Source organism: Passer montanus, unplaced genomic scaffold, assembly GCF_014805655.1.
Source record: "Passer montanus isolate IOZ18808 unplaced genomic scaffold, ASM1480565v1 scaffold112, whole genome shotgun sequence".
Taxonomy (NCBI): Eukaryota; Metazoa; Chordata; class Aves; order Passeriformes; family Passeridae; genus Passer; species Passer montanus.
Window position 1 is genome coordinate 1073329 of NW_024357836.1, and position 16213 is coordinate 1089541.

The 16213-nt window shown below is 56.9% G+C and overlaps 1 protein-coding gene and 1 long non-coding RNA gene across 3 annotated transcripts in view; one reads left to right on the forward strand and one right to left on the reverse strand.

Annotated features, from left to right (window-relative positions):
• Nucleotides 1-10: 10 nt before the first annotated feature.
• On the forward strand, nt 11-3057 carry LOC120513582. The gene is made up of 2 exons (XR_005630297.1): nt 11-354; nt 2390-3057. It is a non-coding gene; the product is annotated as an uncharacterized LOC120513582 (long non-coding RNA).
• GNG7 (G protein subunit gamma 7) overlaps nt 2952-16213 on the reverse strand; it is a 28982-nt gene continuing 15720 nt past the window's right edge. The window contains exons 3-5 of one of the 2 annotated variants that reach the window (XR_005630296.1): nt 7970-8085; nt 6441-6643; nt 2952-3093 (exon numbers count right to left, since the gene is read on the reverse strand). Coding sequence is in view for 1 of the 2 variants with exons in the window: in XM_039733138.1 (XP_039589072.1) it covers nt 6518-6643; nt 7970-8050 (207 nt within the window). In the remaining variant the exon portion in view is untranslated. Of the gene's footprint in view, nt 3094-6027; nt 6644-7969; nt 8086-16213 lie in introns of those variants that run through there. The other variant, XM_039733138.1, reaches the window with a different exon arrangement.

The following is a 16213-nucleotide window of genomic DNA, read 5'->3' on the forward strand; positions in this document are numbered from 1 at the left end:
AAGGTGGGGACAACACCCTCGGGGTGGCCCAAACTGCGACCCCCCCGGTCCCCCGGCTGTGGGGTCTCAGCTGCTCCCTGGGACCCCCGGGAAGGGAAAGGGCCGCGGCGGCCGAACTCGTTTCACCGCTGCGGCAGCGCGGTCACGAGGCCATTCCTGTCGCCGCTGTCACCGCGGCCGTGCCGCTCGTGTGACCGGTGTGTCAGCCGCGGCCGTGTCACGGGGTGGGAGGGGTCACAGCCCCCCCGGACCCCCCAAAATCCCCCCCTGCCCCCCGCAGGGAGCGCAGCCCCCCCGAGCTCACCCGGCCGGGGCCATCCCCGCACCGACAGCGCGGGATAATTAAACCAGGAGGTAATTAATAATTAATGAGGAGATCGCAGCCACGCCGGGGGTGCAGGAGGGGTGTTGCCCACCCCTCAAAAGCTGACACGGAGGGCGCAGATGCCACCCCGGATGTCCCCGCGGGGGTGACAGCGCAGCCACCGTGTCACCGCGAGGGGGGTGGGGGGTGCCGGGGTTTGCCGGCTCTGGGGCGGCCGCGGGCAGACAGGGCAGGGCCGGAGCCGCGCCGGAGCCGCTGATTTATGAGTCTGGCCCGGGCGGCTCCGGCGGCTCCTGGCCCCGGGCTCCGTCTCCACCCTGCGAGCGACATCGGGGACAAAAAACAGGGGGGGCACCGCCCACCCCAACCCCCCCCGCCCCCCATCCCGACATCCCCAGGCTCTGGAAATTGGGGGAAACTGAGGCACGGAGCTGTCCCCCCCTCCCCCGCCGGTGACGTCACCGTGGCGGCCCCATTGCGTCACGGGTGTCCCCGTGCCACCCGCGTGGGGACATCTGGGATCCTCCACGGAGTCCCCGCGGTCGGGGGGTGACCCCGAGGGGGGCCCCGCTGCTGTCCCCGCCCCGGTGGCACCGGGGGGACCCGCGGCTGTCCCTGGGCCACCCGGCGGCCGCGGCTCCGAGGGCAGGGAGTTAATTAGGGCAGCGGGGAGTTAATTAGAGCGGCAGGCAGGCTATAAATAGCCCGGCGGAGGAGGGAGGGCTATTTTTAGCCGCTCCCAGCCCGGTGCCACCCGGTGTCGCCTGGCGCTGGCACCGCCGCCCGCTGGCAGCGAATTCCCGGCGGAGCCGCTCCCGGTGTCCCGCAGGGAACGGGGCGAGTTCGGGGTTCTGCGGGGACACGGAGCTGCTGCCACCCCTGTCCCTGTCCCCCTGCCCAGCAGACACGGACAAACAATCCCAGGGCGCGGCCGCGGCGCCTTCCGAGGGCTCCTCCCGGCCGGGTCCCGCTGCTGCTCCAGGGGGAGCCGGGCCGGGATCGCTCCTCCCGGGAAAAGGAGGGAATGCCGCGCTGCCTTTGGCTTTCCCCGCGGGATGAACGGCCCCGGAGATCCCCGGGAATACGGAGATTGCCAGGAGCCAGCGGGGATGGGGAGAACAGGGCTGGGAAAAGGGAATTCCTGAGAGCCGGGGGATTCCCAGGGGGGGATTTCTGAGGAATTGAGATCCTTGAGGGGCTGCAATTCCTGGGAATTGGCATTCCTGATCCCATTTGAGCATCCAGGGGGTGGGAAAGGGGAATCCAAGGGGGGATTTCTGAGGAACTGAGATCCTTCAGGGGCTGCAATTCCCAGGAATCAGCATTCCTGATCCCAAGGGGGTGGGAAAAGGGAATTCCTGAGAGCCGGGGGATTCCCGGGGGGGATTTCTGAGGAACTGAGATCGTTTAGGGGCTGCAATTCCTGGGAATTGGCATTCCCGATCCCAAGGGAGATCCAGGGGGTGGGAAAAGGGAGTTCTTGAGAGCCGGGGGATTCCCAAGGAGGAGCTGAGATCCTTTAGGGGCTGCAATTCGTGGGAATCATCATTCCCAAACCCACCTGAGCATCCAGGGAGTGGGAAAGGGGAATCCAAGGGTGGATTTCTGAGGAGCTCAGATCCTTGAGGGGCTGCAATTCCCGGGAATCAGCATTCCCAATCCCGACGGGACCTCCAGGGGGTGAGAAAAGCTCTCAGGGAATTCCTGAGAGCTGGGGAATCCCCAGGGGTGGATTTCTGAAGAGTTGAGATCCTTGAGGGGCTGCAATTCCCAGGAATCAGCATTCCAAATCCCATTTGAGCATCCAGGGGGTGGGAAAGGGGAATCCAAGGGTGGAAAAGGGCACGGGGCATTCCCGGAATTCCCGATGCTCAGCACAGCAGGCAGAGGAAATTGGCAAAATGCAAAGTGAGCCTTTTTTATTGTGTTATCCATTCACTTGGGAACAACGATTCCACGAAATATTAAACACGGTGCGAGGAGGGGGCGGGGCCATGGCACACGAGAAAGGGAAAAATCAACAAAACAATCCCAAAAAAATAAAAACCAAACCGGGAATTGCAGACGGATGAGGAGCCTACGGCACAGACACCGACCACTTCCTAAGGACGGGCTGGGAAAAACCTGGATTGGAGTTTGGCAACGAGATCAGAGTTTGGCAAATAATAATAATTAATAATAATAATAATGAATGAGCATTTGAATGATCGACCGGAGAGAAGGAGAAAACGAGGAGAGCCAAGGATCCCACGTGGGCTCGGAGTAAATGAATTATTGGGATTTTGTTAAATAAAGGTGGATTTTTAAGGATTTTGGGGGGGGAAATAAAAAGGGGCATTTGGGAGAGCCAGAGGCTCCGGGGTGTCCCGGCTCCATCCCCAGACAGGGAGGGAGGGCGAGGCAAAGGGAGGGAAGCTGGAACAGGAGCAATGTTTCCCTGGCCCTTTTATTCCCAGATTTCTATTTTTGGCACTGGCTTCACCACATCCCATAAAGAAAGGCCGGACAGATCTGGGCATGTGGTTAAATCCCAAAAAAAAAGGCTTTTGTGGAGCTGGGCTCCAGCTCCTTCTGCTCCCCCTTCCAGCACTTAAAAAGTTCTGAAAAGTCTTTTTTTTGTATTTTTTTTTCAAATTTTTTTAAAATAAATTTATTTGGCAAATGCACTAAACAAAGTACAAGCAACTACTGGGAATCTGCACTTCTATTTCTGCCATACAAAAACACCCACAGCATGAGCACGGATTTACTCGGACACGGAGAAAATTCTGGGGAAAAAAAAAAGGGGGAAAAAAAAAGAAAAAAAAAAGAAGAAAAGAAAAATTAAGGATTTTTTTTCCCAACAAAAACGAGTCACCCATGGAGACACCAGCACCTGCCAGCAGCTCCCACCCCAGCTCCCTGTGGGATCCCATGGGAGATGCTCCAAGCCTTGCTCCCAGCTCCCTGCCCTCTCTCCTGGTTCCTTTTCCCTCTTCCCAACCCCTTTTCCCTGCTCCTTGCCCCTTTTCCTGGCTCCTTTTCCCATCTCCCATCCCTTTTCTCCCATTCCTTTTCCCTTCTCCCTGACCCTTTTCCTTCTCCTGGCTCCTTTTCACTTTTCCCAGCTACTTTCCCTTCTCCTTTTCCCTTCTCCCAACCCCTTTTTCCCTTTTCCAAACCTCTTTTCCTGGCTCCTTTTCCCTTTCCCCAACCCCTTTTCCCAGCTCCTTTCCCCTTTTCCCCCAGCTCCTTGCCACTTTTCCTGCCTCCTTTTCCCCTTTGATTTCCCTTTTCCCATCCCGTTTCCTGGCTCCTTTTCCCTTTTCCCCTTTCCCCATTTCCCTTTTCCTTTCTCCCATCCCTTTTCCTGGCTCCTTTTCCCTTTTCCCCTCCCGTTTCCTGGCTCCTTTTCCCTCTTCCCCATTTCCCTTCTCCCTTTTCCCTTTCCCCTTTTCCCTTTTCCCTTCTCCCTTTCACCTTTTCCTGGCTCCTTTCCCCTTTTCCCCTTTTCCCTTCTCCCTTTCCCTTTCCCCTTTTCCCTTTTCCCTTCTCCCTTTCACCTTTTCCTGGCTCCTTTTCCCTTTTCCTTTCCCCTTTTCACTTTTCCCTTCTCCCTTTCACCTTTTCCTGGCTCCTTTCCCCTTTTCCCCTTTTCCCTTCTCCCTTTCCCTTTCCCCTTTTCCCTTTTCCCTTCTCCCGGCTCCTTTGACCCCGGCGTGGGGGAGGCAGAGCGACCCCAAAGCTTCTGACCCCGCATCCCTCGGGATTCACATCCCAGGGGATTCTCCCGGGATGGGACGGGGGGGTTGGAGCCCCTGAGGAGGAGGAGGAGGAGGAGGAGGGGGAGGAAGAATTCCCGGCTCCAGCCCCGGCTCCAAGGATAGCACCAAGCTCTGGTCTCGAACACAGAGGAAGAATCAGATCTGGAGTAGAAAAATAAGGCTGGAACTGTCCGAGAGATCAAGGACAGGAGGGAATTCCCTCCTGGAGAAGGAATCCCGGGCTGGACTCGGGAGCGGCCGCGCGATTCCCGGCGGGCGGGGCTTGGAGCGGGATGGGATTTGGGATTTGGGATTTGGGATTTGGGATTTGGGATCAAACTCTCCAGAAAAGGCTTTGCTGGGACAGAGGGACAGCCAGGGAAATTCCTGGGAAATGATCCCGTTTTCCCTGCTCTGCTCCCCCCCAGGGGATGGGGGGACATTCCCGAGCCCTGGAATTCCGGGACACAGCGGGAGCATTCCCAGGAAAAGCTGCACAGCTTTAGTGTCCAAAACTGAAAAGAAGGAGCAGCGACATCCCTGCAGCTCCTGGAATTCCATCCCCCTCTGGAAAGGGCTGGAGCAGCTCCCGGTGCCCAGCAGCACCAGTGTGGGCTGGGGGGTTTACTGGGAATCCAGGGAATTGCAAATCCTTTCCCATGGGAATTGCAAATCCTTTCCCATGGGAATTGCAAATCCTTTCCCATGGGAGTTGCTCTCTGTCCCCTGATGGGATCCCTGACATTCCTAAACCAATCCAAAGCTTCGGGGGGATTGGGGAAACTCCCAGGATTTCACACGAGGTGTGGCTGGGTTGGTTTTATCCCTTCTCTTCCCAAAAACCTGTGCTCGGGATAACTGGGAATGGCCTCTCCCTACGGAGGTCTTGGGAAATCTTTCCCATCCTCGTGGATTCTGGGATTCTGGGATTCTGGGAATGTCCCCCAGGAGCTGCTGAGCCCCAGGATGGGCCCTGGGACATGGATTGGGCTCGGACACTGCACCTGAATCCCGGGATCTGTCCCTTCCCCACAGATCCAGTGGCCACTCCACGGAATTCCCGGAGCTCTCCCGAGCACACAGGGGCTCCATGGAAGCATCTCCTGCTCCTCTTTTTCCTGTTTTCCTGCTCCCCTTTTCCTGCTCCCCCTTTTCCTGCTCCCCCTTTTCCAGATCCCCCTTTCCCTGCTCCCCTTTCCCTGCTCCCTTTTCCTTCTCCCTTTTTCCTGTTCCCCTCCCTGCTCCCTTCTCTCCCTGCTCCCCTTTCCCTGTTCCCCTTTCCCTGCTCCCTTTTCCTGCTCCCTTTTCCCTCTCCCTTTTCCCTGCTCCCCTTTCCCTGCTCCCCTCTCCCTGCTCCCCTTTCCCTGTTCCCCTTTCCCTGCTCCCTTTTCCTGCTCCCTTTTCCCTCTCCCTTTTCCCTGCTCCCCTTTCCCTGCTCTCCCCTCCGTGCTGGGTCATCCCTGTGAGATCCAGGCGCTCCCAGTTCAATCCCAGTCCCAGATTCCCACGGGATGGGAACACAACTGGTCCTTGCACTCCCCCTCCCCTGCCCTAAACTTCCCTGGGCATTTCCCAGGCCCTGGACTTAGTGGGAAGAATTCCAGTGTGGAAAAGGGAGATGGGAAACGCTGGGAATTTGCTGATTCGGGTTGAAACTCCCCCAAAAAAGTCGATTTTTCCAAGATTCTGGATGCACCAGGAAGCTCCTTCCCTTCCCTTCCCTTCCCTCCCTCCCTGAATTTGGGGACAGCACAGAGACCCCCAGAAATCCTGGCCTCCCCCATCCCTGGGGCTCCCTAAAATTCCTCCTGGGATCTCTCCCAGCTGGGAATTCCCCCACAGGGCCATCCCTGGATCCCAGCAGAGCCCTGGGATGCAGGGAAAAGCCTCCCCAGCCTCCCTCTGGCCATTCCCAACAGGGATTTTTCCAGCTGGATTTGGGGTTTTTTTGAGTTTTGGTTTTTTTTTTGTACTGATTTTCTACAAAATTATTCCCACCTCACCCCTTCTCCAGAGGAAATTCCTGCTGATTTGGCTCTGATTGGATCCAGGTCCAGCTCTCACATCCCACTGGGAATGACCCCCCCACCTCCTCCTCCACCACCCCTTTCCCAAATCCAAATATCCCAATTAAAAAATCCCCCCCTCCTTCCTTTCCTCCCTCAACCCTGGGTAAATTTTAAAATCCTGATTCCAATCCCTAATCCCACTTTCCTCCCCATGAAGCAGCCGCCCCTTCCCTAAAAACCCCCACTTCCAAATTTACGTTTTCAGGATGGTTTTGGGGTGTTTTTTGGGGGATTTTTTTCGGGCTTTTTTTTGTTTTTCTCGGGATTTTTAAGTTCTGTTTGAAGCCAGCGTTGAGTTTTTACCCCTGGGTGCAGGTGGAGGTGTGGAGGAGCCTGGATCCAGAGGCTGGATGGGGATTCCCTTCCCGAGGGATCCGCAGCTATAGGATGATGCAGGGTTTTTTGTCCTTAAAGGGATTCTCAGAAGCAGGAACTCCCACCAGCAGCGGGTCATTCCGAGCATGCTGCTCACAGTAATTCATCAGCTCCGAGGATGCTTTGGAGACCTGGATAAAAAAAAGCAGGAATTTGGGGGATAATCACAGGAATTTGGGGGATAATTGAAGGAATTTAAGGGATAATTGCACCTCAGAGTCACCAGCACTTCTGGGATTTTTGGGGTTTGACATCCCAGCTTTTCCCAACAGAAATTTGGGGAGATGAGGAGAAAAATGGGAATTGGAAAATCAGAGTTTACAGTGAGGAGTGTGGGGGATTTAAAAGGAATATTGTATCTGTGTTTTTCAGGGATTTGGGATGAGCTCTGCGGATGCTTTAAAGACCTGGATATTGGAGGAAAAAGCAGGAATTTACGGCAACATTCCCAGCTCACAGTCAGCAGTGAGGATTTTTGGGGGATTTACATCCAGCTTTTCCCTTAAGGATTTAGAAGGGATATTATTGTAGCTGTGTTTTTCAGGAATTTGGGATGAAAAAGTGAAGGAAAAGATTCCCTGAGTGCAGCCTCTGGTTAAGGTTTGGAAAACCTTGGGATCCATTGTTTAAGGCACTGCTTGGTTTGGTTCCAAGCTGTTTTTTGGAGGGATCAGAGGAGGCTCCAAATCCCCAGGGAGCTGCTGGAGGCTCCGGAGATTTCCAGATCCCATTTTTTCATTTCAATTTCCTTAATGACACAGGGCAGAGGTGGAGCCACATCTGGAGGTTCCTCTTTCCCTCCAAGCCTCATCCAGCCTGGCCTTGGGCACTTCCAGGGATCCAGAGCTGCTCTGTGCCAGGGAGAGAATTCCTTCTGTCCATCAACCCTAAAATTCCCCTTTTTCCATCCCAACCCATTTGTCCTTGTCAGCAAATCCTGATGGAGAGACCCTCTCTGGCTTCCTTGGAGGGAATCCTGGAACTCCCAGGATCTCTTCCCACTCCCATCTCAATCAGAAATCTTTTCCAGCCAGGTCTCACGAGCTCTTGGAGATCTATTTCACACCAAGACAGCTCAGCTACTTTAGAAGGCTTAAAATCAGCAGGACGGCTTCTGTGGCAGTGTTGGAAACAAAAAGGTTTCCATAAAAGGCAAAATAAATTCTTTATAGAGGAAAACTAATCCAGGTGCAAGAAGCCCTCTTGCCCCTAGCAAAACACCCCACAAAAGCCATTAGTCCCTTTGTTCTCTTCTTTTTCTAGTAAATTATCCAAGCCAGACTTTTCAACTCCTGTTAAAAGATGTCCAATTTGCCATCCTCAAGTTTGAGGTGAAGTCCCCCAAATGCTAGGACACACCTCATGAAGGAGAGAAACTTCTAAGCTCATCATCTCCTTTTTTCAGGGGACAAAGGACAGTTTTGTCACGCAGAGCACCCTCCCTCAGCCAGCCTCACCTTGATCCTCTCGATCCCGGCCTCGATGCGGAGCTGCTCCACCAGCTTGCGGGCCTGCGCTATGTTGTTAGTGGTGGACATTGTCTGCCATCAGCTCCGGGCAGCAGCGCGGAGTCCTGCAGGGAGCGGGACACACGGGTGAGGAGCTGCTCCAGCCCTCTGCTGCATCCCTCTGCTGCATCCCGGGGTCATGGAATCATGGAAGGGCTGGGAAGGGATCCCAGGGAGCGGGACACACAGGGTGAGGAGCTGCTCCATCCCTTTGCTCCATCCCTCTGCTCCATCCCAGGGTCATGGAAGGGCTGGGAAGGGATCCCAGAGAGCACAGACACACAGGGGCTGGAGCAGGGTGAGGAGCTGCCCCATCCCAGGGTCATGGAAGGGCTGGGAAGGGATCCCAGAGAGCACAGACACACAGGGGCTGGAGCAGGGTGAGGAGCTGCCCCATCCCAGGGTCATGGAAGGGCTGGGAAGGGATCCCAGAGAGCACAGACACACAGGGGCTGGAGCAGGGTGAGGAGCTGCCCCATCCCAGGGTCATGGAAGGGCTGGGAAGGGATCCCAGAGAGCACAGACACACAGGGGCTGGAGCAGGGTGAGGAGCTGCCCCATCCCAGGGTCATGGAAGGGCTGGGAAGGGACCTTGGAGCTCATCCCACCCCACACCTGTTGGGAACTCTCCGTGTGTGGAGACACGAGGCTTGACTCTATGTTTCAGAAGGCTGATGTATTATATGATGATATATATTATATTAAAATACCACATTAAAACTATACTAAAAGAACAGAGAGAAAAGAGCATCAGAAGGCTCGAAAGAATAGAATAGAATGGAATGGAATGGAATGGAATGGAATAGAATAGAATAGAATAGAATAGAATAGAATAGAATAGAATACATAACAAAATCCTGTGACTGCTCACAGCCTCGGCACAGGCTGTGATTGGTTATCAATTAAAAACAATCCACGTGGAGCAATGGAAGATTCACCTGGTGCATTCCACAGCAGCAGACAGTTTTTGTTTACATTCCTTTCCTGAGGCTTCCAGCTCCTCGGGAGGGGAAAATCTTAACAAAGGATTTTTCACAAAATATCAGAACTACACACAGGCACAGCCACCTCGGGACTGACCCCAAGGCCACGTGCAAAGGGAGCTCTGCTGGCCCCACTGGTGCTTCCTGAGGTTGTTTCAAGTTCCCCTTTCCCTGAAGGAGCCCTCAGGATCCCCTTTCCAGGGGGTTCTGTGAAAAACTCTGCTGAGAGAGCGGAAAAATCCGCCCGGTGCTGTGGGAGGGGAGCTGTGCCCCAGGACAGCCCCGGGCTGGGCACCCGGGGGGGCTCAGGGGCTCCTGGACCCCTCGGGACCAGCCCTGGGGGCTTTGGTGTCCCTGGCACCCGCGCAGGTGACACCTGCATGTGGGTCATGTCCAACCTGCACAGGGGGGTGTGTCCATGGGACCACATCCGACCTTCCCGTGGGATTTGTGTCCAATCTGCCCACGGGATTTGTGTCCAACCTGCCCACGGGATTTGTGTCCAACCTTCCCACATGTCCAACCTGCCCACGGGATTTGTGTCCAACCTGTCCATGGGATTTGTGTCCAACGTGCACATGGGGTTGTGTCCAACCTTCCATGGGACTTGTGTCCCACCTGTCCATGGGATTTAGGTCCCACCTTCCCATAGGATTTGTGTCCAACATTCCCACATGTCCCACCTGCCCATGGGATTTAGGTCCCACCTTCCCATGGGATTTGTGTCCAACCTTCCCATAGGATTTGTGTCCAACATTCCCACATGTCCCACCTGCCCATGGGATTTAGGTCCAACTTTCCCATAGGATTTGTGTCCAACCTGCCCATGGGATTTCTGTCCCACCTGCCCAAGGGGCCATGTCCCTGCACCCCCACAATGCCCTGACAGGACCTGAACCCCACTCCTCGCTTTCACAGCAGGAACTGAAGGATTTTTTCCAGCAGACCCAAACAATCCCCCCTGTCCCGGGGGCAGCTCCGGCCACACCAAATCCCTTGGCCAGACACCACCCGCAGCCTGTTCCCCTGGTGACAGCCCTGTGGAGGTGTCACAGCCGCCACCTCCCGCCCCGGGGGTGACTCAACCCCTGACTGCTCCTTCCCAGGGCACAGGGGGCAGCTCCCACCCCCCACCAGAGCCGGAGACGATTCCAGGAGCAGAAGGAGCCAAAGCAAACACGGCCTCGGATCCCGCCGGCGCTCGGGGCCCCGCCAGCCGCCCACTGCAGCCCTTCCATGGCTTAATTAGAGGCTCCTCCAACCTTCTCCCCGGGCCTGGCAGCTTCAAAGCCGGCGGGACCGGGGTGGGAGCGCCCGTCCCATCCCAAATCCGCGCTGTCTCGCCTATGTTTAGACATTTTGGGAGTTTATTCCAGACCACAAGGGCGCTCTCAGGGATTATTTTGCTTGGCAGCCACACCCCGGCGTGTTCCCAGCTCCTCAATCCCTGAGCAGCACCGGGAACGGTGCAGCCCCAGAATGTTCCCAGCTCCTCAATCCCCGAGCCCCAGCGTGTTCCTGCTCCTCAATCCCCGAGCAGCACTGGGAACGGTGCAGCCCCGGTGTGTTCCCAGCTCCTCAATCCCCGAGCAGCACTGGGATCGGTGCAGCCCCACGTTCCTGCTCCCCGCGGGAGGATTCCCTGAATTAGCGCGGTTGCTTGGGAATCTCCGCCTCTCCCGTCCTGGAAGTTAAGTCAAGGCAGCACGGGGAAGCTGCCAGGGTGAAATCAGGTCTGGTTCTGTGGAAAACGGGAGGAGGAAGGAGGCTGTTCCCTGGGGAAGGAGCTCCTCCAGAACAGCGCAGCTGCAGCTCCCAGCTGCATCCCAGTGAATCCCAGTTCCCCTCCTCCCAGCAGGGCCTTTTTCCCCTCCCAAGAGCACAGAAAAGCAGCAGCCGGTGTTGTTGTGATCTAAATCCCTCCCATTCCCGGGTTCTGCACTGGGATTAGGAGCAGGGAAAAGGTCTGTGCCAAAGTCCAGCTCCTCCTAAAGCCGTGCCATGACCCGAGAGCCCTTCCTGCTGCAGACACTGCCAGCACAGCTCACCTGGACAAGAGTTAGCAGGCAGCTGGGGGGAAAAATGCAAGGAATTTGTGTTTCCAAGTGTTTGCAGCAGCACAGGATCACCTGCCTGTACTTTCTCAGCTTCCTGTTTACGGAGCTGATGAATCAGCCCAGGGAGAGTTCAGAGAACTTCTGGGAGCTGTTCCCACCCCCATCCCTGTCCCTGCAGCATCCTGGGGATCCACAGCAGGGCACTGCTGGATCCACAGCAATGGATCCACAGCCAGGACAGTGCTGGATCCACAGCAATGGACCCACAGCCAGGACAGTGCTGGATCCACAGCAATGGATCCACAGCAGGGCACTGCTGGATCCACAGCAATGGATCCACAGCCAGGACAGTGCTGGATCCACAGCAATGGATCCACAGCCAGGACAGTGCTGGATCCACAGCAGGGCACTGCTGGATCCACAGCACTGCCCTGGTTTGGATCCAGCAGTGCCCAGGTTTTGGCACTGGTTTTGGATCCAGCACTGCCCTGGTTTGGATCCAGCTCTATGGTCCCTGTGCCCATTTTTTAAGGAAATCAGTGTTTGGGAAAGGCCTGGGCTGTGACGTCTGCAGCCAGGCCTGGGCAGGAAGCACAGGACAGTGGGGACACTGCACATCCTCCACGAGTGAAGAAACGACCCCACAGAGCCAGAACTCCTTCTGCCAGGGGGGCAAACCTCTGGAGCTTGGCCTGGTCCCACCTGCTGCTGCTGCTGGAGCGGGGCCAGCGCTGACTCTTCCCTTCCCTTCCCTGGCTCCGTGACTCAGCACCGGGCTCTGCTCTGCTGAGTAACCCCGGCCCTCCTCAGCACAAACAAATCCTCCTGAATTCTGCAGCTGCGCTTCCCGGCCGACCCCGGCAGCAGCGTCTGGGACAAGGGGATTTTCGGGAATGGCTCTGGTGGCGCTGCTCCTCACAGGGAGCCGGGAGCTCTTCCAGCAGGGATGGAGTCACCGCAGCTCCCGGGCTGCTCTCCCTGCTCCTCCCAGCCCAGGAACACTGACAGAAAGGTTTCCCAGCAGCACTAAAACCACGGGAAATCGATAGGAATTCAGGCAGGGAGGGATCACCGGCCCGAGGGCAAGGACACAGCAGGGAGGGAGGTTGGGAAATCCGGGATCCCGGAGTGCAGGTGAGAGGTTTGGGAATGATGCAAACACATCTCGGGAGGGTCTGGCTGGGGCACAAACCCCCCTAAAAGTGGCATTTACCCTGCCTGTTTTAGGGAGAGCACTGGGGTCAGGATAAACCCTGGAATGATGAGGATTTGGTGTTTCAAACCCGTCTGGATATCCCGGATTAAAGCAGGATGCTCAGAGCCACGTCTCAGCAGCTCGGTCTGACTCAGGAGCAGCCCCAACCCTCTCCAGGGCTCCATGCCCGAATTCCCAGGCTCACGCCGTCACACACCCCGTGTCTGGTGCTCACGCTGCCCCAGAGGCGGCGGGTGCCACCTCCCGGTGTCCCGCACAGCCCCGACGTCACGGCGGCACCGAGTGACGCCGGAGCGGCCCCTCCGCGCCCCGCTTTGTTCCCGAGCGCCCCCCGGGTGCCCACCAGGCTGCCAAAGTCCCGATTTGGGCTGTTTTGCCGAGAAAAAGCAGCGCAAAGCCGCGCAGCTCCTGAGTCAGCCGCGGCGGGTGACAGAGCGGTGACAGAGCGGTGACAGAGCGGTGACAGCAGCGCTGGCTCTGCCGAGCCGTGACTCAGCAGCGGCTCCGTGCTGGAGGAGACGCCTCCTCCTCTCCCATCACGGATCTGGGCTGGCTCCGAGCAGCCTCTGCCCTTTCATCCATTTATTTGTTGATTTATCCCTGGATTTATTCCCGGCGGGATGGAGGCGCGCATCCCCCAGCCCCATCCCTGCCTTTTCCCGGGGCTCAGCCAAACCCTTCCCCGCCTTTCCCAACCGAAACGCGGCCCCGGGATGGCGGTCACGAGGGTGAAACCGGCCGGGAAGCCGGGCCTGTCCCGGCCTGGCCCTGGCACGGCTCCCGGCCCGCGGTGCCACCTGCCCGCTGACGGCAGCGCGCAAAAATGCGCTGATTGCGGGAATTCCTGCCGTTCCTCTCATAGCTGCGCGCTGCCACTCCTGCAGCACCCCGCGGCTCAGGGGCACTACCCTTCCAGGACCCCATTTACATCTCAGGACATTCTCTACCCTTCCAGAACCCTATAAACCTCTCAGGGCCGCATTTACCCTTCCAGGACCCCATTTACCTCTCAGGACTGCATTTATCCTTCTAGGACCCTATTTACCTCTCAGGACCCTCTCTACCCTTCCAGGACCCATTTACATCTCAGGACCCTATCTATCCTTCCAAGACCCCATAAATCCTTCAGGGCCGCATTCACCTTTCCAAGACCCCATTTACCTCTCAGGACTGCATTTATCCTTCTAGGACCCTATTTACCTCTCAGGACCCTCTCTACCCTTCCAGGACCCCATAAACCCCTCGGGACTGCGTTTACCCTTCCAGGACCAAAGTTTTGCTGCTTTTCTCTTCCTTCCCGCCCCCTCCCCACCCCAAAAATGCGGGATTGGTGCTCATGGATGTGCCCGATGGGGATGGGATTTGGGGATGGAGGATGCACCCCCGGAACTCAGCCTTAATCAAATCGTGCTTTTAATTCATTAAAGAGCAGCCTCACATCCATTACACGGAGCTGCAAAAAACCCCAAACCCACCAGGACTGGGAATTCAGGGATGGAGCAGTCCGAGGGTCTCCAAACCCTCTGTGTTTTGGGACTGGTGGATGGAGCAGCCCGAGGGTTTTGGGATTGGGGATGGAGCAGCCTGAGGGTTTTGGGATTCAGGGATGGAGCAGCACGAGGGTTTTGGGATTCAGGGATGGAGCAGCCCGGGTGTTTTGGGATCGGGGATGGAGCAGCCCGAGGGTTTTTGATTGGGAATGGAGCAGCCCGGGTGTTTTGGGATCGGGGATGGAGCAGCCCGGGTGTTTTGGGATGGGGGATGGAGCAGCCCGGGTGTTTTGGGACGGGGGATGGAGCAGCCCGGCTGTTTTGGGATCGGGGATGGAGCAGCCCGGCTGTTTTGGGATCGGGGACGCGGCCGCTCCCCCGGCTGGAGCGGGGCCAGGAGCCACCGGCACCTCCGCGGAGCGAGCCCGGAGCCAGGAAAGGCGGGGGGAGGCGGGCGGGGGAGCCGGGATCGCCATCCCAGAGCCGGTTCCTGCTTTTCGGGATGACCTCATGGCTTTTGGGAACAGAGCGCGGCTGTTGGGGCCGCGGCTCGCTCCTTGTCTGGGCAAGAACAAAGCCGGCTCCATTTTCCCTTCACACTTCCTGCAGCAGCAGCTCCGCGCCTCAATGAGCCATTGAATTTTTCCCTGACTGCAGCAAGTTTTTATTCCCTTTTTTTTGCCTTTTTTCCCCTCCCTTCACCTCCTTTCAGACCTTAAGATTTCTGTGGCGTGGGACCAGGAGCCGTCACAGGGTGGGAAAACTCCCTGAAAACTTCCTAAAAACTCCCTAAAAACTCCTGGGCTCTCTCAGGAATGGATTTTAGGCCATCCCATGTCCCACCAACAGCAAGCACGGACCCTTTGGAGCTGCTCCATCCCATTCAGACCTTAAAATCCAGGGAAACCTGAAGCATCCCCAAGGAATTCATCCCTTTTTTCCCGGGAAGACTGAAGCCCCCAGGAATTCACCCCTTTTTCCTTTCCTCCTGCTCCAGGGAGCTCAGGCCTGGCTGGAATCTCCTTCTCCCCGATTTCCCAGGAGCAGCCCCATAATTAACAGCCCTTTGCTAATGAAGCCTCAGAACCCCAAGGGAGAATCTTTTCCCTAAGGCAGGAATTCACCTGGAGTGGGAGAACTCAGCTCTGCTGGGAAGCAAAACCCCAAAACCTGAACCCCACAGCTTTGGGATGAACACCCAGCTCCAGCTCCGGGCTGGAACGGGGACACGGAGCTGCTCCAGGATCCCCATTCCCTAAAAAAGGGTCCTCATGGGGGATTTGGGCTCATCCCATTCTGGAATGGGACACTGAGCTGCTCTGGGATCCTCATTCCCAACAAAAGGGCCTTGCTGGAATTTGGGATTTGGGCTCATTCCATTCTGGAATGGGGACACTGAGCTGTTCCAGGATCCTTATTCCCTACAAAAGGGCCCTCATGGGGAACTGGGGCTCATCCCATTCTGGAATGGGGACATGGAGCCACTCTGGGACCCCCATTCCCTACAAAAGGACCCTGCTGGAATTTGGGATTTGGGCTCATCCTATTCTGGAATGGGGACACGGAGCTGCTCTGGGATCCCCATTCCCTAAAAAAGGGTCCTGCTGGGGGACTGGGGCTCATTCCCATTCTGGAATGGGGACACGGAGCTGCTCCAGGACCCCCATTCCCTACAAAAGGGCCTTGCTGGAATTTGGGCTCATCCCATTCTGGAATGGGGACACAGAGCTGCTCTGGGACCCCCATTCCCTACAAAAGGGCCCTGCTGGAATTTGGGATTTGGGCTCATTCCTGTTCTGGAATGGGGACACAGAGCTGCTCTGGGACCCCCATGCCCTACAAAAGGACCCTGCTGGAATTTGGGATTTGGGCTCATTCCTGTTCTGGAATGGGGACACAGAGCTGCTCTGGGACCCCCATGCCCTACAAAAGGGCCCTGCTGGCATCGGGGCCCGGCTCGTTCCCGGCCCCTTCCCGTTCCCTGGCCCCGTGAGTGACCTTTGGGGCACGGCCATCACATGAGTGACCCCCTGCTCTTTCCTCCCCCACCCATCCCCGCAGTCCCGTGACTTTCCCTCCTCAGCTTTGTTTTGATTCCTGCCGGAGCTCCAGAGGGTGACAGCGATGACAAAGCCACCCTAAATCATCCCTGAACCCCACAGGCCTCATCCCAAGGCGGGATGACCCCATGGGTTCAGATCCTGATGATTCCTCTGCACTTGTTTCAGCACAAGGAGCCCAGCAGCGCCGTGTGACCGCGGCCGTTTTCCTGCAAAACCGCGGCTTTTTGGGAAAAGCCGATGACTGCAGCGTCATGTGAGGGTGTGCAGCTCCCTGCCGGGGCTGGATCTGCCACGGGAGGAAGCTGAAGGTTCTTTTTTCTCTGGTCACACTGGGCTGGCAGAGCTCCAGGGCTGAGCTCAGGGCTGGGGCTCTGCCAGCGGCCG